Source organism: Pantherophis guttatus, chromosome 8, assembly GCF_059756535.1.
Source record: "Pantherophis guttatus breed Tessera chromosome 8, ASM5975653v1, whole genome shotgun sequence".
NCBI classification, from domain to species: Eukaryota; Metazoa; Chordata; class Lepidosauria; order Squamata; family Colubridae; genus Pantherophis; species Pantherophis guttatus.
In genome coordinates this window covers 71,992,265-72,017,125 of record NC_142070.1, presented here as the reverse complement: position 1 = coordinate 72,017,125, position 24,861 = coordinate 71,992,265, and the positions used below count along the sequence as shown (strand labels likewise).

The window sequence follows — 24,861 nt, the reverse complement described above, 5'->3', positions numbered from 1 at the left end:
AGCACTCCATGGCTTAGGACCTGGGTACCTACGAGACCGTCTTTTGCCACCAATAGCCTCCCACCGACCAGTTCGTTCTCACAGGGAGGGACTACTCAGAGTACCGTCAGTCAAATTATGCCGACTGGCGACTCCCAGGGGGAGGGCCTTCTCTGTGAGGGCTCCAACCCTTTGGAATGAACTGCCCCCGGAGATACGAAATATCCCTGATCTCCGTGCTTTCCGCCGTGCCCTCAAGACCCTGATGTTCCAACAGGCGGGGCTAAACATACGAACATGTGAATGTTTTTAAAATGTTATCTAATTTTAGGTTCTATTTAATTGGGCCAAACTATGTTATAATAATAATTTTAATTAGCTATTTTATGATGTTTTGTGTATCTATATTTTTCGACTGTACACCGCCTTGAGTCCTACGGGAGAAAGGCGTTATAGAAATATAATAAATAAATAAATAAATAAAAGCAATAAATGACAAGTGTATATTTTACAGCTTCTAATAGAAAAGAGAAACCTCACAAAGCTTGTGATTTGAAAAGTTGAAAGAAATAAGAAACGGAGGGGAGGGGAGAGAATAAGCATTTGACTTCAGGGGGAAAAGGGTTGGATTCTACACGAGGGCCCTTTTGTTAGCTAGACTAAGCCTGCATTCTAATTCTGCAAAGCAAACAGGTTTTATTTCCCAATTGTTTCTGGAACAGTCTTTTGGAAAAAAAAACAAAACACTGGGAATCCCAAATCTGGCGGGCAGCTGTCCGGCCCCTGGTGAAGTCACGGCTGTTGCAACAGTCCCCGTTTTGTCATGGTGGGGGACTCGGCAGCCCCCAGTATGAGTGGCTTTATTCTTTCCTCAAACATCAGCTGACGCAATCCAGTTTTCTGGCCACACATTGCCCTCTTTCATTAGCCAGAGACAAAAAAAACCCCATGATTATAACTCTCTCCTTTGTTTGGGTCGGTCACCTGCCAGGCTAGCTTAGTCTCTCTCTGTTTCCGATCCAGTGAAACTCCATCTACAATTGGGCCTGTGTTCCCCGAATCGATCTCTTTAGCAAGAGGAGGCTTTCGGTGTGAATTAATCATGTAATCCCTCCTTACTGGAAGGACCGTCCCCTGCTCTTCCGCTCCTGCTAAAGCCTACGAAAAGATGCCAGGCCCTCAAGCTTTGCTATGTTATAATAACATACTTGCCTGTCCATCACACAACTCCCTTTCAGAGTCAGCACTTGCTCAAAGGGCGGAGAAAAGGGTGAAAAAGAAAGAAAGAAAGAAAGAAAGAAAGAAAGAAAGAAAGAAAGAAAGAAAGAAAGAAAGAAAGAAAGAAAGAAAGAAAGAAAGAAAGAAAAGCAAACGGAGCGAAGGACGTAAGAGAAAAAGAAAGGAATATATGACTAGATTTAACTTCCATTTGCTATTCTTCGTATTTTGCCCTCCCTGCAAACCATCATGGTTTCCGCTACATTCATGCACTGTTTCTTCGTAATTTGCCTTTTGTTCTTTAAACTTCTCGCCTCTCCCTTTTTTCAAGGTCTTGGCAACTCCGTTCAAACTCAACTTTTTTAATCGGTTGCAGGTTTGAAAGGTTGCAGGAACTGGGCATGGCTAGTCTAGTGAAGAGAAGAGAAGGACCAGGGGAGACATGATAGCAGTCTTCCAATATTTTGAGGGGCTGCCACAGAGAGGAAGAGGTCAAGCTTTTTTCCAAAGCACCTGAAGGCCAAATAAGAAATAATGGATGGAAACTGAAACTAATTCAACCTGGAAAGTTTAACTGCGGCAGACAGGAAGGCACTACAGAGAGTGATCAATTTGGCACAAGAAACCATTGGTAGCCCTCTAACACCAGTGGATGACAGTGGAAGATACTCAGAGATAATTTACACCAGGGGTGGGTTCTACTTACCTTTACTACTGGTTCGCAACGGGATCACATGCGCAGATCGCCGATGATTACATCCGGGGTGGTGGGCGGAGCCTCCCGCCGGTTTTACTACCAGTTCATGCGAACCGGTCCGAACTGGGGGCAACCCACCACTGATTCGCATCCTGGTCAGTGTCTCTTCGCACTTCTACCATCGGACAGAAGACATCAAAGCATAGCCAGCCGAACGAATAGGTTTAAAAATAGTTTCTATCCTTGGGCTGTCAGACTCTTTGTTCTGTCCCCGTCTCACACATGCACACAGACAGACAGCCGGGGGTTAAATAAACTGGCAGACAACCAATTCTTCCAATAAGACGCTTGGCAGCAACCCAGTAGCTGCTTGCCAAGAACTTTTACTCAATAAACAAAATACACACAGTCAAGAATTGTCCATTTCGTAAAATAAATCCAAGGCCGATAATGTTGTTTCCAAAGATGAAATGTGACTCGATAGTAGTTAGTTTTGTCCGTCACAGAGTCTGAATGGCCACCTCACCCCCTTTTATATCCTGTGGGGTGTGGTCCAGTGACTCAGCCTAATCTCTGGCACGCCTTTTCTTCTGTTGCGCGCGCTTATCTCTGCGACGCTGCCAAGGATCCAGCCAAGACTCATTTCCCTCCTCACTGTCCACCTGTGGCTGCGTGGACATGCTTGGCCCCGGCCCTATCTCTTACCCTTCGGCGGACACCGAAGGCATTGCCAGAGAGGAGGGTCCTGGAGAGGGAGGCCTTGCCAACTCCTCTCCTTCACTCTCGGAGTCCTCTCCTGCCGATGACACAGGCTCAGGTAACGGAGCCACAACACTCTTAAACACAACTACAATCACTCCATGCACATGTGGAAACATATGACTATGGGTTTTTTCCCCCTCAATTACTTGCATACGAATTATTCTTTATACTATTTAAATTGTTTGTATTTTTTGTCATGGATTGCACCAGTGAGGCTAAAACCAATTTCGTTGTATACATGATGTACAATGACAATAAAGGCTACACTACTATACTACTAGAAATAAGGAAACATTTTCTGACAGTGAGAGCAATCAACCAATGAAAGGAAGTTGCCTTCAGAAGTTGTCGGAGCTTCATCACTGGAGGCTTTCAAGATGAGATTGGACTGCCATCTGTCAGAAATGGTGTAGAGTCTCCTGCTTGGGCAGGGGGTTGGACTAGATGACCTACAAGGTCCCTTCCAATTCTGGTAATCTGTTAATCTATCTGTTAGTCCCTTCCTTTTCTTCTTGGCCCATTCGTTCTTTCTTCCCTCATATATTTGTTTTGCAAGTCTATCCTCAGACATTCTCTTTATATGATCTTTATCTACTTGGTATGTATTCATAGTTTGACAAAGAAAAACTGTGGGTAATCTGCTAAAACGTCTTAATGCTTCTCCTTTTGGGATGGCCGAAAACTAAAAATGGGAAACTAACTCATTGTCAATTCCCTCCCCCCCAGTGGTGGGTTTCAAATTTTTTTACTTACCGGTTCTGTGGGCGTGGCTTGGTGGGCGAGGAATGGTTTGGTGGGCGTGGCTTGGTGGGTGTGGCAGGGGAAGGATACTGTAAAATCTCCATTCCCTCCCCAATCCAGGGGAAGGTTACTGCAAAATCCCCATTTCCTTCCGATCAGCTGGGACTCAGGAGGCAGAGAATAGATGGCGGTGGGGCAAGTCAGAGGTGATATTTACCGGTTCTTTGAACTACTCAAAATTTTCGCTACTGGTTCTCCAGAACTGGTCAGAACCTGCTGAAACCCACCTCTGCTTCCCCTTCCCCACCCAAAATTTGAATTTTTGGAAGAAGTTACCTATCTCCATTCATTTTAGCAATTTTTGTTTTAAGTCTGTGATAGCGAACCTATGGCACACGTGCCACAGGTGGCACACGGAGCCATATCTGTGGGCACGCGAGCATTGCCCTAGCTCAGCTCCAGCACGCATGCATGCACCGGCCAGCTGATTTTCAGGCCTTCCGGGCACACCAGAAGTCGGGAAACGGGCTCTTTCCGGCCTCCGGAGATCCTCCTGGAGGGTGGGGAAGGCCGTTTTCACCTTCCCCAGGCTCCAAGAAAGCCTCTGGAGCCTGGGGAGGGCGAAAAATGGGCCTACAGGGCCCAACGTGCCATCGCATGCATGGAGGAGTGTGGGGGGGTCACGCACGCATGTGCTGGGGGAGCGGGGTGCATTGAATTATTGGTGTGGACACACACGTGCATGACTCCCCCCCCCAAGCTCCCCACGCTTTTGGCACACAATGGCAAAAAGGTTAGCCATCACTGTTTTAAGTTCTGTCGTCTTTAAATTTCCTTAGGTGCAGAGGGGCATCTCATTATGGCTTCACCAAGGAGAGGAAGAGATGTTCCCTAGCTGGATCTGCTGATTTGAATGCTGCTTTAACGGTATCTGCCCTTGGATCTGAGTTCTCCGCTGCTGCCACAATTGCCTTAATGACCGATGAACCAGGGCTAATTAATCCTGCCTTCAATGCCAACTTTGAGGACATCCCGTCAGGAGCCAACTCCACCAATCTTTATACAAGCCAGCAACCTAGAAGTAAGAACCCCAACAGGAGAGCATCTTAGATGCAGTAGACCTGTTTCTAAACGGCCACGTTTTAGTTAAATTTTGTAGGCCAGGAAACATTTCGCGCTATTTATACACAACGCAGAACATTATAAAATGTGCAAAATGCAGCTTTTCGAAAAGCAAAAAATAAATTTAAAAAAAAAAATCAGGAGAAGGAAGTAGTTATTCCATGAAGAACCAATATTGGGGGATCAAATTCTTCTACCGTATTTTCCCAAAAATAAGACCCTGTCTTATATTTTTTGAAGCCCTGAAATAAGCCCTCGGCCTTATTGCCATGTGCTCAAAAGTCCGATTGGGCTTATTATCAGGGGATGTCTTATTTTGGGGGAAACAGGGTATCTATCTATCTATCTATCTACCGTGTTTCCCTGAAAATAAGACCCTCTCTTATATATTTTTGAAGCCGATTGGGCTTATTATCAGGGGATGTCTTATTTTGGGGAAAACAGGGTATTATTTATTTATTTTATTTTATTTATTAGATTTCTATACCGCCCTACTCCCGAAGGACTCAGGGCGGTGCACAGCCAAACAATAAAAACACATACAATACAAAATTTAAAAAATAGAATAAAATCAAATTAAATAATTTTGGCCCCGACAAATTTAAAACCCCAAACTTTTAAAACCAATTTAAAATTGAATATATAAATACTAAAAGATATTTAAAATTTTAAAAATCTTTTATAAAAGAGGGGGAAAATTAGGCCAGGCCGGCCTGGTGAAATAGTAAGGTCTTTAAGGCGCGGCGGAAGATGCGCAGATCCGGGATCCTCCGTATCTCTGGGGGGAGCTCGTTCCAGATAGTAGGTGCCCCCACAGAGAAGGCTCTCCCCCTGGGGGCCGCCAGTCGGCATTGTTTGGCTGACGGCACCCGGAGGAGCCCCTCTCTATGGGAGCGTACCGGCCGGTGGGAGGCTATTGGTGGTAGTAGGCGGTCCCGCAAGTACCCGGGTCCTAAGCCATGGAGCGCTTTAAAGGTGGTAACCAAGACCTTGAAGCGCACCCGGAAGACCACCGGGAGCCAGTGCAGCTCGCGCAGGAGAGGTGTTACATGGGAACACCATGTCGCTCCCATTACCACCCGCGCGGCCGCACTCTGCGCCAGTTGGAGCCTCCGGGTGCTCCTCAAGGGGAGCCCCATGTAGAGAGCGTTGCAATAGTCCAGGCGGGAGGTGACAAGGGCATGAGTGACCGTGCGTAAAGAGTCCCGATCCAGAAAGGGACGCAACTGGCGAATCAGGCGAACCTGATGAAAAATCCTCCCGGTCACGGCCGTCAAGTGCTCTTCTAAAGACAGCCGTGAATCCAGGAGGACGCCCAAGTTGCGAGCCCTCTCCGTGGGGGCCAATGATTCGCCCCCAATAGTCAGTGATGGCGTCAACTGACTATATCGGGACGTCGGAAACCACAGCCACTCAGTCTTGGATGGGTTGAGCCTGAGCCTGTTCCTCCCCATCCAGATCCGTACGGCCTCCAGGCACCGGGACATCACTTCAAGGGCATCGTTGGGGTGATCCGGGGTGGAGATGTACAGCTGGGTGTCGTCAGCGTACTGATGGTACTCCACCCCGAAACCACGGATGATCTCGCCCAGCGGCTTCACATAAATGTTGAACAGGAGAGGCGAGAGGACCGACCCTTGCGGCACCCCACATATGAGGGGCCTCGGGGCCGACCTCTGTCCCCCTGTCAACACAGACTGCGACCGGTCAGAGAGAAAGGAGGAGAACCACCGCAACACAGTGCCTCCCACCCCCAACTCTTCCAACCGGTGCAGCATGATACCATGGTCGATGGTATCAAAAGCCGCTGAGAGATCTAACAGGACCAGGACAGAGGAGCACCCCCTGTCCCGAGCCCTCCAGAGATCATCAACCAACGCGACCAATGCCGTTTCTGTGCTGTACCCGGGCCTGAAGCCCGACTGGAACGGATCCAGATACGTCGTTTCATCCAGGTGCTGGGGGAGCTGTTGCGCGACCACACTCTCAACAACCTTCGCAACAAAGCGAAGATTGGAGACCGGACGATAATTTACCAACATTGCCGGGTCCAGGGAAGGCTTCTTGAGGAGAGGCCTCACCACCGCCTCTTTCAAGGCGGCGGGAAAGTCACCCTCACTCAGCGAAGCGTTTATAATCCCCTGGAGCCAGCCTCGTGTCACTTCCCGGGAAGCCAGTACTAACCAGGAAGGACACGGGTCCAATAAACAAGTGGTCGCGTTCAGTCTACCCAGAATCCTGTCCACGTCCTCAGGGGTCACAGGATCAAACCCATCCCAGATAACATTCTCAAGACCTGCCCCTGTCTCTCCCCCTGAGACTACCCAGTCAGAGTCCAAATCTTCCCGAATCTGAGTGATTTTGTCATACAGATACTGAACAAAATCCTCGGCTCTACCCTCCAAGGGGTCCTCCCGCGCTTCCTGGTGGAGCAGGGAGCGGGTCACCCTAAAGAGGGCGGCCGGGCGATTATCTGATGACGCAATAAGAGCAGCAAAATAACTACATTTCGCTGCTTTTATCGCCACTAAGTAATTCCTAATGTGGGATCTTACTAGTGTCCGGTCAGATTCAAGAAGACTGGCCCTCCAACTACTCTCTAGGCATCTTTTCCGGCGCTTCAACTCCCTCAGCTCCTCGGTAAACCAAGGAGCCAATTGAGATCGGCGCCGGGTCAGAGGCCGCAAAGGCATGACCCGATCCAGAGCACCAGCAGCCGCCCTATCCCAGGCGGCCACCAGGTCTCCAGTCGAGGCATGTGCCAGAACCTCAGGAAATGGCCCAAGCTCCGTCTGGAATCTATCAGGTTCCATCAGGCGCCTGGGGCAGAACCATCTGACCGGCTCCGCCTCCCTGCGGCGGGGTGCAGTGGTTCGAAAGTCGAGACGAAGGAGAGAGTGATCTGACCATGACAAGGGTTCAGTAACTATATCCCCTATATCAAGATCCCTCAACCACTGTCCAGAGACAAAAACCAGATCCAGCGTGTTTCCCCCTGTGTGGGTAGGGCCATGAATTAACTGGGTCAGGTCCATAGCTGTCATGGAAGCCATGAACTCCCGAGCCATCTCTGACGTCTCACCCACGGACGGCAGGTTGAAATCCCCCATAACCATAAGCTTAGGGGTATCAACCGCCACCGCGGCGATGACGTTGAGTAGCTCAGGCAGGGCTGTTGCCACGTGGCAGGGAGCCAGGTACGTGATCAGCAAACCCATCTGAACCCCATGACCCCATTTCACAAAAAGGGATTCACAGCCGGCCGTCTGAGGAACAGTGGCCTCCCTCGGTCTCAGACCTTCTTTAATGATAACCGCTACCCCCCCGCCCCTCCCCTGTGACCTCGGCTGATGGAATGCTTGGAAACCTGGCGGGCACATTTCAACGAGGGGAACCCCCCTTCCTGGCCCAACCAGGTCTCCGTAATACCTGCCAGGTCCGCACCCCCCTCCTGAACAAGATCACAGATGAGGGGGGCTTTATTTACTACGGACCTGGCATTGCACAGCATCAGCCGAAGGCCTGGGTCCTGAGGGTCTATGCAACCTGAGGAGCGAGTAGAGCCTTGGGGGCCGGAGCACGCCACCGCTCGTAGACAGCGAGTGCGCACTCCCCTAACACGATATGGCCCCCTGCTCCCGCCATATCTACCCCTCCCACCTACAGTACTGATGTTCAAAAAACTATCCGGACAAGCTCTAACCCCCCCCTCGATCCCGGGTCCCCCATCCCCCACACCACGCTTCACTGCCAGACCTGACCCTCCCCCTTGTGGGTTATCCCCCATACCCACAGCCTGAATTTCAATCTGACCCTCCCCCTCCCTAGGACCCCTTAAAAATTTGACTAAAAATTTTGTTAGAAAGCCCCTCAATCCCCTCGTTTTCACATGCCACCTCTCTGGGTCCCAAAACCCTTCCTTGAGGTGGGCCCTCGATAGTGAGGAGGGCCACATCTGCGAGAAGGGGGAATCTCGCAGCGCAAGAAGATCTGCAGTCGTATACATCTCCAAAATGCAGCGATGGAGGCCCAAAGCTCAGACAGGGGACTTCACAAAAGATGTAACACAGCCATTTGTTCATTGATGTGCTGTTGGTATCTCAACTGTCCTCCCACAACAGCAGGAGGGTCCTAATTATCTCCTCCAATGGGGGCGACCTCCAGCCCGCCCTCTCACGGCGGAACCCCATGGGGCCGTAGATTGAAAAAGTTCTCCCACAGACAAGAGTCATGATGTAATAGAGGACCCCTCAACAGTTGCATCAGTTTGGCTGACCATGGTCGGAAGAAAGATTTATCAGTCTATCAGTCAGTCTATGAGTCACGCCAGGGGCGAAGATGGAAAATCCTTGGCAAAGTCTTATACTCAAGATCATATTCGAGTAAGTCCCGATGAAAAAGGGAAAGAAGGGAAGGGGAAGAAGGAAGAGGGGAAGAAAAGGGGGGGGGAGAGAAGATTCCCTCAATTAGGGCGAATAATAAGCCCATTTAGGCAGACACAGTACCTGGGAGGGGGAGGAGAAAAGGGCTGGTATCTATGTGACGGAAAACTCCTCCGTCGCCCCCCAGCCCTACATTCCTCAGATAGTTCAGTTCTTCCGGGATAACAAATCCAAACCCCAGCCTCCATTGGATGTCACAGGGGGCCTCCAGGTCCTCTGCAGCTGCCAAGATATCCCGGGAGGGGGTCTTTCTTCTCCAGTCCGTTATGCTCCTCTCAGTTTTCACCCTCCAAGCCCCCCTTCTCCGGCAATAGGGCCTGAGAACAGCTCCAGTACTTCCATGGGGTGTGCCATGGCCCAGTTTAATGTTGGGGCCAGCCTCACCACCCCCGCTGATATCCACGCCACCATTCCCGGATTCCAGGGGCCGCTGAGGAAGTTCCTGAGTGGGGCAGATGAAATTTCAACAGGCTGCCACCACTCGCTGCCCCACAGCCATACTTCCCCTTTCACCTTGCTGCTATCGCTGCCAACGAACAAACCACCATAGCACCACTTTCGGCGGCGTTGGAGCAGCGCGGCCAACTTCTTCGCCGGCGCCTCTAGGCATGTCCAGGGGCGAGGGAGATCTCAAAAACCCTCGCCCGCTCCGCTGACTGACCCCCCCCGGGTATCTCTATCTATCTATCTATCTATCTATCTATCTATCTATCTATCTATCTATCTATCTATCTATCTCTCCTCTCTCTCTCTACTGTGTTTCCCTGAAAATAAGACCTTGTCTTAAATTTTTTTGAAGCCGATTGGGCTTATTATCAGGGGATGTCTTATTTTGGGGAAAACAGGGTATCTATCTATCTATCTATCTATCTATCTATCTATCTATCTATCTATCTATCTATCTATCTATCTCTCTACCATGTTTCCCTGAAAATAAGACCCTGTCTTATATTTTTTTGAAGCCCTGAAATAAGCCCTCGGCCTTATTGCCATGCGCTCAAAAGCCCGATTGGGCTTATTATCAGGGGATATCTTATTTTGGAAGAAACAGGGTATCTATGTATGAAAATCACTTCTGATTTTTAATTATGTGTTGAGAATGTTTAAGTCTGTAAATATATTATTTTGTACTGTATATAAAGCAAGATCAAGAGAATGTTGTGTTGGACTAGCAGGCTGTTAGTAATACATTGCTAAAATTGTGGTGTTGTGTGTCTCTGTGTGCTTTTGAGTTGATTCCTGGCAACTGTCTGAAGCAAACCCTCTTATAGAGAACAGAATATAGAATAACAGGGATGGAAGGAAACTTGGAGGTCTTTTTCTTGGCAAAATTGTCAGAAATGGTTTGCTATTACAGGTATCCTTGTTGAATGACCACTCTTCAGTGATCATTCAAAATTACAATGGCACTGAACAAGGGGGACTTAACAATGGTTCCTTGTAGTTAGTTAGTTTACTTTATTGTCATTTGCACAACGAAATTAAATGCCATCTTCAGTGTACATTATAACCAATAGTGAAATCCAATTTTTTTTACTACCAGTTCTGTGGGCGTGGCTTGGTGGGCTTGGTGTGGCTTGGTGGGCATGGCTTGGGGCATGACAGGGGAAGGATACTGCAAAATCTCCATTCCCACCTCACTCTGGGGCCAGCCAGAGGTGGTATTTGCCAGTTCTCCAAACTACTCAAAATTTCCACTGCCAGTTCTCCAGAACCTGTCAGAACCTGCTGGATTTCACCCCTGATTATAACCATAAAAATAAAACACAAACACACATCCTTCACATTCTATACAATTGAATTGAAAACCCCTGATATTGCATTAATATTGCACTAGTAGAATTCAATATGGTTACTGCCCTGGGATAGAAGCTGTTTTTCATCCTGTTTGTCCTTGTTTATATTATCCTGTACCGTCTGCCAGATGGTAATAGTTCAAAAAAAAAGGGTGCCCAGAATGAGATGGATCTTTAAGAATGTTTTCAACTTTCTTAAGGCAGCGGGAGCTATGAAAGCTCTTCCAAAGAGGGGAGAGGGCAACCAACAACCTTCTGACAAACAAAATCAATGGGACAGCCAGTTTCACTTAACAACTGTGTTACTAAGTTAACAATGGCAGTGATTCACTTAACAACTGTGGCAAGAAAGATCACAAAACGGGGCAAAACTCAACTTTAGAAATATATCTCACTTAATAACAGAAATTTTGGGTTCAATTATCATCGTAAATTGAGGACTACCTGTGCACCAAATGGACTCTCTCATTAAAAGTACGTTTGAAACTTCGAAAGAATAGGACTCCTCTAAGCTTTCAAACGTTACAAAGAAATTTGAATTTAATTATTTGATGCCCTCTTCACTGTTTGCTCTTTATGCTTTCCATCTGACATCTAACAATATAGAATGCATTTTTTAAAATTTATTTAAGCCTAATCACATACCGCTACATCGGCAAATACCACCTCCGGCTGGCCCCAGAATGGGGGTGGGAATGGAGATTTTGCAATACTCTTCCCCCCGGAGTGGGGTGGGAATGGAGATTTTGCAGTATCCTTCACCTGCCATGCCCACAGTAGTAAAAAAATGTGAATTTCACCACTGATATATATATGAAGCAATATGATGTGGCAGCTTAAGAAGTTGGACAGGGTAAACTCAGATTTAAATTCACCCTCTTCTGTGGGAATTCACTGAGTGATTTTGGGTTGGTTGCTCTCTCTTAGCCCTAATCATTTTTACCAAGGCTGTTTTGAGAATAAAACGAAGGAAAACCCCTATGAACTTTTGAAGACCTGGTGGGGTTTAAATATAACAATGAAAAAAGAGAGATAAATCTTTTGGCAGCTTCTCCTTTTGATAATTGTCCCCTTGGGTTTTCAAAATCATGCTCTAAGAGGTTACACCCTCTTCCACGTTGATTTGTTGCATATACAAAGAACTGGACAAACTGAAAGTTCATTCCAAATGCCACTAACGGTTGAAGTTCACATTTTTATTTGAATGTTGTTATTTCTCTGAGCTAAGAATTGCCTTCCAAAACCTGGAGAAGTACAGAACGCAAACCAGATCTGCGTTCTTACTTTCTTGAGCTGCAAATCTGATGAGTTCACTTTGAAAGGCGGACTGAGCAGAATTCTTGAATGTCTACAATACTCACGTATATTATTTAAAAAATTGGGCTGAAATTTGTGGAATTGTTCTGAAAGATAAGGGGCTATTCTAGTGAACTTGGAGTCGGTACCATAGCTTTCTTTCAAAGGACCTTTTCTTAATTTAGTATATTTTAAATACACATTCGGTAACTTTGACTGTAGCATATATTCCCATCATTTTATTATTGATGATGGTCAAAATGACATTCTACTATGTCGTTATGGAAATTTCCAAAATTTATTTACTTATTTATTCATTCATCCATACAGTTTCCTCCATGCAGTTTTATATAGCATTCTCCTTCATTTTTATCACTATGAGAGGGAGATACAATATCCTATAAGATGGATGTGTCTTGGCAATACCCACTAAACAAGTGTGAACAAATATGGACTTGAATTTACCTGTTGTCCAAGTCTAGTACCCAAGTGTTGGAATTCATTGTTGGAATGTATTTTTATGCAACACCTACAGTAATATTTAGCCAGTAGATGGCAGTATTTACTTGTTTGGGATTTATGATATATATATATATACTCTATGCTCTTTTGTTCTAAGTAGAGTTTCCTGTTTCCTGTTACAGTAAAATAGTTGAGCAGTAAAGCACATGGTGACTGTACTCTATGTTTGCTCTGTGTGGTGCGTTATATAAACAGAATTTCTAACACCAAGCTACTATGTTATGCTGACTTTCCACTGGCTAACATATACTAAGGCTCTTGTGCAATAATGGAATAAGGTTTAAGTCTTCCTTACGTCTAGGTTATCTTCATTTTAGCAGCCCTTGGAATAAATAAGATTTTCTGTAATCAGCCCAAGCCTAAATATTCTCTGTCTTCTTCCTCTTCAGTCACAACTTCACGCTTTGAGCGTTCTACAGTACGAAGCAGATCTTTTAAAAAGATAAACAGAGCTCTCAATGTCCTTCGAAGGACAAAAAGCGGCAGTGCTGTGGCTAACCATGCTGAACGGGAACGAGAAAACGTTGAAAATCTGATTGCTTCAGAGGCAGGTAATCATTTTTTTCCAACTTATATTTAGATCCTACTGTAGGATTTAAAAATGCAATAAAATAATAAAGTCTGCCATGAATCAAGCTTAATGGCTGAATGCATATTGGATCCACCTAGATAATTTTCTGCATGGCGGGACAGAAGTTGTTGCTGTTCCATTCCACAATTTGTTTGTTTTACTTCCCATGCTAGCTTAGAAACCTAGAACATCTAACTAGGCTACATCAACAGAGGGATAATATCACATGAAGTGACAGTGCTGCATTATACTGTTGGAAGAACAAATCTGGGTTCAGTTCCAAGTGGGGAAAAAGACACTGGAAACATGGAGACTGCTTGGAAAGATGGTTTAATGGTGGACAGGATCACATGGTTTGAGTTCCTGAACAGAAAGGGGCCAAGATGCTGAGCGTGCCTTGGTTTTATGCCCTCTCTGCGCTTTGAACTTCCTGGGGCACGGGAAGAGTATCCTGATTGGTTGTCAGACTCCCAGGGGGTGGGGGTCTTGGCTAGCTTTGCTGGCTGATGTAATCTTCCCAGGTGCCATGTGGTGAGTTTCTGTTGCTAGATGGGTCCTATTATGTTGCAGATGATGGTCCATTGACAAAGGTGGTGGGGGGGAATGAGTGAGCTCGGCTGGGGCATATATGGCCCATTGACAAAGGTGGAGGGGAGGCAGGAAGCTATTTAGTCTTTAAAACATGTTTCTCCATTTCTCATCCAGGGAAACATAATATTCTGCCCCTTTCAATATTTCCTAAAATATTTCATTCTTCTAGGAGAGGGGTGGGTGCTAACTTCCTACAATACTGCGCTACTGAGACCACACTTGGAATGCTGCATTCAGTTTTGGCCACCACAATACAAATAATAATAATAATAATAAATGCTGAGACCCTGGAAAGAGTGCAGAGAAAAGCAACAAAGATGATTAGGGGCCTGGAGACTAAATCGTACAATGAATGATTGAGGGAACTTGGTCTGTCTAGTCCAGTGATGGCTAACCTTTTTGCCATCGCGTGCCAGGAGAGGGGGGTGGGGGAGGGTCGCGCGCGCACGTGCCCACGCACATGTGTGCACAACCCCCTCCCCCCTCCCCCCCGCTCCTGGCACATGATGGCCTGGTAGGCCCGTTTTTCTTTCTTACCTGGTTCCAGATCCTCTCTGTGTATCTGGGAACGGCGAAAACAGCCTTTCCCACTCCCTTGGAGGTCCTACGGAGGCTAAAAAGGCCCATTTCCCAATTCCCAGTGGGACAGGAAGTGACGTTTTTTGCTGTCCTCAGCCTCCAGAACCTCTCTAGGAGTCTGTAGGATCCTCTCTAGGAGTATCTGGAGGCTGGGGACAGGAAAAAACGTCACTTCCTGTCCCACCGGGAGTGGGGAAATGGGCCCTTTGAGCCTCCGCAGGGCCTCCAAGGGAGTGGGAAAGGCTGTTTTTGCCGTTCCCAGATACACAGAGAGGATCTGGAGCCAGCTAAGAAAGAAAAACGGGCCTTCCCCACCCACCCCCAGACCCCCCAGAGGCAGGAAACAGCCTGTTTCTCTACTTCTGGTGGGCCCAGAAGGCCCGAAAATCAGCTGGCCGGCGCGCACATGCGCCCCAGAGCTGAGCTGGCGTGCCCACTAATATGGCTCCGCGTGCCACCTGTGGCATGCATGCCATAGGTTCGCCATCACGGGTCTAGTCTAATGAAAAGGAAGACTAAGGGTGATATGATAGCAATCTTCCAGAACTTGAGGGGCTATCACAGAGAAGAAGAAATCAACTTATTCTCAAAAGCACCTGAGGGCAGGACAAGAAGCAATGGGTGGAAGATCATTAAAAAGAAATCCAACCTACAACTAAGGAGAAATTTCCTGACAGTGAGTACAATTAATCCGTGGGACAGCTTTCCTCTGAAAGTTGTTGGGGCTGCATCACTGGAAGCTTTTAAAAAGAGACTGGACAACCATTTGTCGGAAATGGTATAGGGTCTCCTGCTTGGGTGGGGTTGGACTGGAGGATCTCCGGGTTCCTTTTAACTCTTATTATTCTGTTCTGTTGTTCTTTCTATGATTACGTGTATCCATCCCATCAAGCCAGAGGCGAAATTCAAAATTTTTCCCTACCGGTTCTGTGGGCGTGGCATGGTGGGCGTGGCAGGGGAAGAATACTGCAAAATATCCATTCCACCCCACTCCAGGGGAAGGATACTGCAAAATATCCATTCCACCCCACTCCAGGGGAAGGATACTGCAAAATCTCCATTCCAACCCACTCCAGGGGAAGGATACTGCAAAATATCCATTCTAACCTACTCCAGGGGAAGAATACTGCAAAAAAATCTCCATTCCAACCCACTCCAGGGGAAGGATACTGCAAAATCTCCATTACAACCCACTCCAGGGGAAGGATACTGCAAAATCTCCATTCCAACCCACTCCAGGGGAAGGATACTGCAAAATCTCCATTCTAACCTACTCCAGGGGAAGGATACTGCAAAATCTCCATTCCAACCCACTCCAGGGGAAGGATACTGCAAAATCTCCATTCTAACCCACTCCAGGGGAAGGATACTGCAAAATCTCCATTCCCACTCTACTCCAGGGGAAGGATACTGCAAAATCTCCATTCTAACCCACTCCAGGGGAAGGATACTGCAAAATCTCCATTCCCACTATACTCCAGGGAAAGGATACTGCAAAATCTCCATTCCCGCTCTACTGCAGGGGAAGAATACTGCAAAATCTCCATTCCACCCCACTCCAGGGGAAGGATACTGCAAAATCTCTATTCCCGCTCTACTGCAGGGGAAGAATACTGCAAAATCTCCATTCTACCCCACTCCAGGGGAAGGATACTGCAAAATCTCCATTCCCACTCTACTCCAGGGGAAGGATACTGCAAAAAATCTCCATTCCACCCCACTCCAGGGGAAGGATACTGCAAAATCTCCATTACAACCCACTCCAGGGGAAGGATACTGCAAAATCTCCATTACAACCCACTCCAGGGGAAGGATACTGCAAAATATCCATTCCAACCCACTCCAGGGGAAGGATACTGCAAAATCTCCATTCCAACCCACTCCAGGGGAAGGATACTGCAAAATATCCATTCTAACCTACTCCAGGGGAAGAATACTGCAAAAAAATCTCCATTCCAACCCACTCCAGGGGAAGGATACTGCAAAATCTCCATTACAACCCACTCCAGGGGAAGGATACTGCAAAATCTCCATTCCAACCCACTCCAGGGGAAGGATACTGCAAAATCTCCATTCTAACCTACTCCAGGGGAAGGATACTGCAAAATCTCCATTCCAACCCACTCCAGGGGAAGGATACTGCAAAATCTCCATTCCCACTCTACTCCAGGGGAAGGATACTGCAAAATCTCCATTCTAACCCACTCCAGGGGAAGGATACTGCAAAATCTCCATTCCCACTATACTCCAGGGAAAGGATACTGCAAAATCTCCATTCCCGCTCTACTGCAGGGGAAGAATACTGCAAAATCTCCATTCCACCCCACTCCAGGGGAAGGATACTGCAAAATCTCCATTCCCGCTCTACTGCAGGGGAAGAATACTGCAAAATCTCCATTCTACCCCACTCCAGGGGAAGGATACTGCAAAATCTCCATTCCCACTCTACTCCAGGGGAAGGATACTGCAAAAAATCTCCATTCCACCCCACTCCAGGGGAAGGATACTGCAAAATCTCCATTACAACCCACTCCAGGGGAAGGATACTGCAAAATCTCCATTACAACCCACTCCAGGGGAAGGATACTGCAAAATATCCATTCCAACCCACTCCAGGGGAAGGATACTGCAAAATCTCCATTCCCACCCCACTCCAGGGGAAAGATACTGCAAAATCCCCATTCCCTCCCTACTCCTGGGGCCAGCCAGAGGTGGTATTTACCGGTTCTCTGGACTACTCAAAATTTCCACCACTGGTTCTCCAGAACCTGTCAGTACCTACTGAATTTCACCCTTGCATCAAGCCCAAAGAAAGTCTGGAATAGTATAGGACAGTGATGGCTAACCTTTTTGCCATCGCGTGCCAAAAGTGAGGAGAGTGTGGAGGGGGCGCGTGTGTATGTGCCCACACCCATAATTCAATGCACCCTGCCCCCCCAGTGCATGCATGCACGAACTCCCCTCCCGCTCCCCACACTTTTGGCACGCGATGGCACGGTGGGCCTGTTTTTCGCCCTCCCCAGGCTCCAGTGGCATTCTTGGAGTCTGGGGAGGGCAAAAACAGCCTTCCCACACACGCCCCGGAGGCTCTTCGGAGGCCGGAAACAGCCCATTTCCTGACTTGCAGTGGGCCCGGAAGGCCCAAAAATCAGTTGGCCAGCCCACGCATGCGTGCCAGAGCTGAGCTAGGGTAACACTCATGTGCCCACCAATATGGCTTCGCGTGCCACCTGTGGCACGTGTGCCATAGGATCGCCATCACGGGTATAGTATCTCCTTCCCTGGGCAAGGGGGGGAGGTTGGACTAGAAGACCTCCAAGTTCCCTTCCAACTCTATTATTCTATGTTCTATGTTCCATCTTTTTGATCATCTAACCCAATCACTTGGCTTTTCCACCCAATTATGGCCTTTCTTTCAAAATTAAATGCTATGTCCCTCGTTTAGTTTTAACTTATTTAAAGCAATGTTGTGATGAATGGGAATTTTACAAAAAAAGGGGGGGGAATACAATTCACTGAAAAAAATCATAAATAATTTTCCTCCGTGCATGGAACATTTAGTGAATTTACGCACACTCGCAATCTTTAATTGCATGTCTGCGAAGCAAGATGTGTGGTCTTGATTTACTACCCGAGGCCTATGAATTCAGCTGGATGCTAAATTCATGGACAACTTGCACATGGGCTGAAAGAATTGGGCAAACAAGCGATTCAAAGGAAAACCAGAGCTTTGTTCACATCCACACATTTTGAATGTTCAGCTCCTCAAACGAAGGATACATGTGGCCCATCTGCTTTGAAGACTCAACGGCAGATCAAAACTGGGCCCACATTATAACTCTACTGTTTGCACACCCTACGGTTTTACAGAGTGAATTCCTGTTGAGCTAGACTTTAAAGAGAATACAACCAAATCTCTTTTGGCTGTCAGCTGTTATCGTCTACTTTCTGGAGTCATCTGCATCCATGATGATTCGTATTAATCTTGTCAAGGTTCAGGAGTAGCCTGTTTCTAAAATTATACTTCCTACTTCATGTTTTCATTGAGGTCGGCAGCAGTTCAAATGTTTTAACTGCCAGAATTATTTTAACTTTCCTCTTGGTAGCTGTCAGCCTGGCTGCCAATTTATGTGTAGACATCCATCATCAGACACTACACATCTATGCAAAGCGTAAAAATCCAGATCCATCCTTTTTATCGAGGCCTATTGTAGAAAGAGGGGGGCGCGGTGGCTCAGTGGCTAAGACGCTGCGCTTGTCGATCGAAAGGTCGGCAGTTTGGCGGTTTGAATCCCTAGTGCCGCGTAACGGGGTGAGCTCCCGTTACTTGTCCCAGCTTCTGCCAACCTAGCAGTTCGAAAGCACGTAAAAAATGCAAGTAGAAAAATAGGGACCACCTTTGGTGGGAAGGTAACAGCGTTCTGTGCGCCTTTGGCGTTGAGTCATGCCGGCCACATGACCATGGAGACGTCTTCGGACAGCGCTGGCTCTTCGGCTTTGAAACAGAGATGAGCACCGCCCCCTAGAGTCGGGAACGACTAGCACATATGTGCGAGGGGAATCTTTACCTTTATCTTATTGTAGAAAGGGGAAACCACCAAGGATCAAAATATTTCAAGATTTCTAAGCCATGTCCAACCTAAGAAGTCCCCATGTCAGACCAGCTACACTAAAAACTATTGTTTATTTATAAAGGTAGTCCTGTCTGGTTATTTTAAATAAATTGGAAGCCATCTGTTCATATCAAGTGCAGTTGGAAATGAGCAAAGTAGACTTAACACTCCTGAATCATTTTTGCATCCATTGCATAGTAAGATAATGCTCTTTGTTATCAACAGTTGCTCTTTACAAGTGAAGGGTAGTACAAAGAAGGAGTTACTAGCACCCTTTTAATCTACTGTCTCTGATTGCAAGAAGACTGTGCTGGGTTTAAGAAAAGTCAATTTAAAGTGAGTGTCATTTCTGATAACTTCATGGACATATCCAGGTAGATTTTGGCTGCAGCTGCCAAAATCTTCGCAGAAGTTATCTTCAGCTTCTCATTCTAGACATTTTCTAAACTTCAGATTCAATTAATCCTATTCTCTCACCCAAGAACTAACAAGGTCCAACTCTGAATATCTTTTTGAAGATGAAAACTCAGTAGATACTTACTTGGCCCTTACTGATTTCATGATGAGTAAACATCAGAAGCGGGTTTCAGCAGGTTCTGACCAGTTCTGGAGAACCGGCAGTGGAAATTTTGAGTAGTTCGGAGAACCGGTAGTAAAAATTCTGACTGGCCCCGCCCCCATCTATTCCCTGCCTCCCAAGTCCCAGATGATTGGGAGGAAATGGAGATTTTACAGTATCCTTCCCCTGCCACGCCCACCAAGCCATGCCATGCCCACCAAGCCACACCCACAGAACCGGTAGTAAAAAAATTTAAAACCCACCACTGGTAAACATGATTACATCTATTTTGCAAAAATACAGTCCTCCCTCTTCCTTATTGATCTTCAGCCTGGATTTATTCTCTCCTCCAATGTCATATGAAACTCCACATATTCCTGATTGATTAGGAAAGACTAGTCTATTGATGGGAGCCACATGTTGACTCTATTGTGCTGTCCAACTCACATGCACAACCAACAGTGGTTTAGCGGGTTTATTAATATTCCCCAGTAATTCCCTTCACCTAAAACCCAGAACTCCAGTCAAAAGCAGAGCAAGGCTAGTCCAGAGAGCAATGGCCAATGAGTCCATTTGAAAGTTTCCCAAACAAGTATGAACATTCTCAGTCATCCAGGTCATAGTTGTCCCAAATGTGCTTTTTCAGGAGGTAACTGGACTTTCTTGTTTTTTCTTCAAATACGTTTTGCTTCTCATCCAAGAAGCTTCTTCAGCTCTGACTGGATGGTGGGGAATGGAAGGATTTATATTTGTTGCAGACAGCTGGTGACCCCAAGGACACCGATAAACCTCCAACTGACCTGAACAACTCTCTAAAAGGATGCAAATGACCAGCATCCTTCCATTCCCTACTATCCTGTCAGAGCTGAAGAAGCTTCTTGGATGAGAAGCAAAACGTCGTCAAAGAAAGAAAACCAGGAAAGTCCAGTTGTCCCCCGAAAAAGCAAGTTTCCCAAACAAGATAAACCCACGAGGCAAAATTAAATCCACAACACAAGAGGCTCCACGAAGCAAAAAAAGTCCAGAGTTCACAAGGCACAATCCAAGTCAAGGCACAAGGTCAACCCAAAGCAAGGCAGGGATCATAAAGACCAAGAGAAACGCAAGCTAGGAAATGAACACATTGTTCCCAGCATCGCCTCCATCTGTCTGCTGTTCTAAATAGCCAGCTTCCGGCGCAGCCTATCAAGGAAGGAAAGGCTGCCTCCTCATAGGTAATCTGGTTGACCTCCTCTGCTCCTGCCTTTTCTCTGCCTTAGTTGTTCTTGGATCAGGTGCAGAAGGCAGTTCCTCTTCCTCATCACTGAGTGGCTGCAGCTTTGTGCTTTCCCCACCTGAAGCCTCAGGGCTCTCCTGCCACAGCTGTGCTTCAGCCAAATCCCTCTCAGACAGCTGCTTAGAGCCATTGACCAACTCCCCTCCAGATGTGCCTGGAACTGGTTCACCCTTCTCCGAATTGACACGTGGAGAGGTATCTGGGGAAGCATCCCGGAGAATCATCACAACTATTTATTTCTATTTAGTGTACGGCATACAATGTCAGGGAAATTTACACATGCTAGACACAATGTAGTCCTGACAGTTTAAATTGGCTAGTTCGTTCTGTTTGGCGCTTGCACACCTATAATTGGTTCCAAACCATGATAATTTTGGAAGGAAAATTATATAAAGGGGCTTAAAACTCTTGTCTGTCTGACAACAGAGTCGTTTTCCAAAAGCTGAATTGAAATGGGGACTAAATCAGGTAAGGAGAGAAGAGAGTAGTGGACAAATCAAATTTGAAAAATGAGTCACATTAGGCTGGGGTCTGTGAAGAAAATAATTCATATTTTCTGCTGATCCAGTTCTACAGAGGAATTATTGAGTCTGTCATCTGCACCTCTATAATTGTCTGGTTTGGTTCTGCAACCCAACAAGACAGACAGAGACTTCGGAGGATAATTAGAACGGCAGAAAAAACAATGGCTACCAACCTGCCTTCCATTGAAGACCTGTATACTGCACGAGTCAAAAAAAGGGATATGAAAATATTTACAGACCCCTCGCATCCTGGACATAAACTGTTTCAACTCCTACCCTCAAAACGACACTATAAAGCACTGCACACCAGAACAACTAGACACAAGAACAGTTTTTTTCCCGAACGCCATCACTCTGCTAAACAAATAATTCCCTCAACACTGTCAAACTATTCACTAAGTCTGCACCTACTATTAATCTTCTCATCGTTCCCATCACCCATCTCCTCTCACTTAAGACTGTAATCTTGTTGCTGGTATCCTTAAGATTTATATTGATATTGTTTCCTGATTCCTTATTTGTAACCTATGACTATCATTAAGTGTTGTACCTTATCATTCATGATGAACGTATCCTTTTTTTTAGTTACATTGAGAGCATATGCACCAAGACAAATTCCTTGTGTGTCCAATCATACTTGACCAATAAAAATTCTATTCTATTCTATTCTATTCTATTCTATTCTATTCTATTCTATTCTATCCTATCCTATCCTATCCTATCCTATCCTATATCCTATATCCTATATCCTATATCCTATATCCTATATCCTATATCCTATATCCTATTCTATTCTATTCTATTCTATTCTATTCTATTCTATTCTATTCTATTCTATTCTATTCTATTCTATTCTATTCATCTAAAGTTACCTCAATACATTCCTTTGGCCAGTAGAAGTCCCATTCAACATACTTCCCGATCACCCAGAAGGGAGCACATGCAGCCTTTTCTGTGCTTCTTGGTGCATACTAACACACTAATGCACACAGATGCAACATGAAGAAAAACCAAAAACTGATGTACACAAGCAACCCATATGGCTCACATTATCCCAATGAGACCTTCGCACACAAACGCATCGAGACAATACACAGGTGTGCATCCTGATTTGTCCCTAGGAAGGAAAGTACCCATATATTTGTAAAGAATCAGTAGATTACTTTATGATCTAGAAAAAAATGCATACAGCTTCTATGGCCCCTGCTGGTAAAGGTTTTGAAAAGAATTCCAGAAGCCATCTTTATGAAGGCTTTTCCTGCCATGTTATGGAACTACTATGAGATCTTTCAGATAATAATTAGGTAATGAATATTTCAAACCATCAAACCAGTGATCATTTCCCAGGGAAGCTAGTCCAAATCCACTGGGATGGACAGACTGAGCTGAGAAGATCCCAGTGAAAACAAGAATGAGTTAAGAATGAGCGCTCTTTGTCATCATTTTTCTTCCCTGTAAGTGAAAAATCACTGAGACATCACACTTATTTCATTGGAACTGTACAATTTCTTTTCTTTCTTTTTTTAAAAACACAAGTGGTAAGAATATGTGAATGAGGAACGTAAACCAAAAAGGATGATGAAAAATGAGAATCAAAATTCGAAGAAACCTGATGGCTTATTTTAGGGACTCGGCAAACTACAGGGCCCCAGACAAGGCCTGATATAGGGGTTGGAATTCAGCAGTTAGAATTTTACATCTGGTTCACCGAACCAGTAGTGTTGTGGCTCCGTTACCTAAGCCTGTGTCATCGGCAGGAGAGGACTCCGAGAGTGAAGGAGGGGAGTTGGCAAGGCCTCCCTCTCCAGGACCCTCCTCTCTGGCAATGCCTTCGGTGTCCGCCGAAGGGCAAGAGATAGGGCTGGGGCCAAGCACGTCCACGCAGCCACAGATGGACAGTGATGAGGGTAATGAGTCTTGGCTGGATCCACGCCAGCGTCGCAGAGATAAGCGCGCGCAACAGAAGAAAAGGCGTGCCCGAGATTAGGCTGAGTCACTGGACCATACCCCACAAGGTATAAAAGGGAGCGTGGTGGCCAGTCAAACCTTGTGACGAACAAAGCTGAAAGCTTCCACGCCATTCTGCATTGCCGGACTTTTGCTATAGACTTTGCTGGATTATCTCTGGATTTGATTGACTCCGTAATTATTGAGCTGTTTCTTTTGATGTATCAGAAGTGGGGAGAAGTTATCTCTCCTCTTTGTAAATAATAAACTCTTGGCAGGCAGCCACTAGGTTGTTGCCAAGTTCCGTTATCATAAGGAAAAGGATTTTGCCGGCAGGTTTGGTCTTTAACTCTTGAACGTCTGTTGGTGTGTGTGCGTGGGGTTGGGGACAGAACAAGTAGTTGCAAGGACTGGCTGGCCCTGCCCACCCCGCCCCTCCCAGGAGTCTCCATGCGGCTCGTTTTGGATGCCAGGTAAGTGCAGTGCCCACACGGAGGCTCTGGGAGGGCAAAAAACGGGCCTCCTGGAAGTTTTGGAAGTCTGGAAATGGGCCTGTTTCCTGCTTCTGGAGGGCCTCCAGAGCCTGGGGGAGGCCGGTTTCGTCCTCCCAGAGGCTCGAGGAAAGCCTCTGGAGTCTGGGGAGAGCAAAAAACAGGCCTCCCAGAAGTTCCGGAAGTCTGGAAACAGGCTCGCCTCCGGAGCCCAGGGATGCCATTTTTACCTTCCTGGAGGCTCAAGGAAAGCCTCTGGAGCTTGGGGAGGGCAAAAATGCCCCCCCACTGTGGTGCAGGAGGCTGGTTCTCTGCCCTAATGAGTGGGTGGGCGTGGCCATGTTGGGCATGGCCAGGGGGTGTGACAGACAGCAATCAGCCTCCTGCACCCCCTGGGAGCAAAAATGGGATGCGGGGGGGGCGCTGCCCTCCCCTCCCCCCGTGGCCTGTTTTGGGCCTAAGATGCCTCCCTGAAGCCTTCTGGGAACGAAAACGGGCCATGAGGGGGCCCACAAACATCCCTGTACCCCATTCTGGGCCTAGGAGGCCTCCCTGAACTTATCTGGGAGCAAAATTGGGCCCCTGGGGACTCCTGGAAGGGGCGGGGCAGGAAGGGGTGGAACCAGCCAGCCATATAACTACCGGTTCGCCCAAACTCGCCCGAACCGGCTGAATCCCATCACAAGCATAGAGACTCTGTGCTTGTGTGAATCAGAAGTACCTTTTCCAAATCATGTTTGTAGAATGCACAAACCCTGACATTTTTTTTGTCATTGTCGACAGAGCCAGCCATCTCACATCCCTCCTGGGGGAAAAAAAAAACCCGAACATGTGTAAACGCAAAAAAAGTATAAAGTAAGATTAGAAACATCAAAGGAAGCAAAACTCTCTCTATCTCGGGTGGCATTTGCAGTTTATTCCCACATAAGCAATGGAAGTTTAAAGAGGCCATGGAAAATAAGCAGCAGCCAGGAGGATGTTGCTTTGCTGGAAAACTCTGGCAACAAGATTAAAAAGCAATAAATGAGATTTAGAATACCAGATTCAGGTAGATAAGGATGCTATGAATAGAATCGTGGGCTTAAGACTGACTCTGGCACTGATTAAGAAACTCTTTTGTCAGCCACGGTAGCAT

At 46.6% G+C, this 24,861-nt stretch overlaps 1 protein-coding gene across 5 annotated transcripts in view; it reads left to right on the top strand.

The window, feature by feature from the left end:
- The window catches only part of LNX1 (ligand of numb-protein X 1), a 197,386-nt gene that overhangs the window by 126,212 nt on the left and 46,313 nt on the right, over positions 1-24,861 (top strand). For all 5 annotated transcript variants that reach the window (XM_034411317.3, XM_060690821.2, XM_087875323.1 and 2 more), the window contains 2 exons: positions 4,237-4,478; positions 12,965-13,126. In XM_034411317.3, the coding sequence (XP_034267208.2) occupies positions 4,237-4,478; positions 12,965-13,126 (404 nt within the window). The remainder of the gene's footprint in view (positions 1-4,236; positions 4,479-12,964; positions 13,127-24,861) is intronic.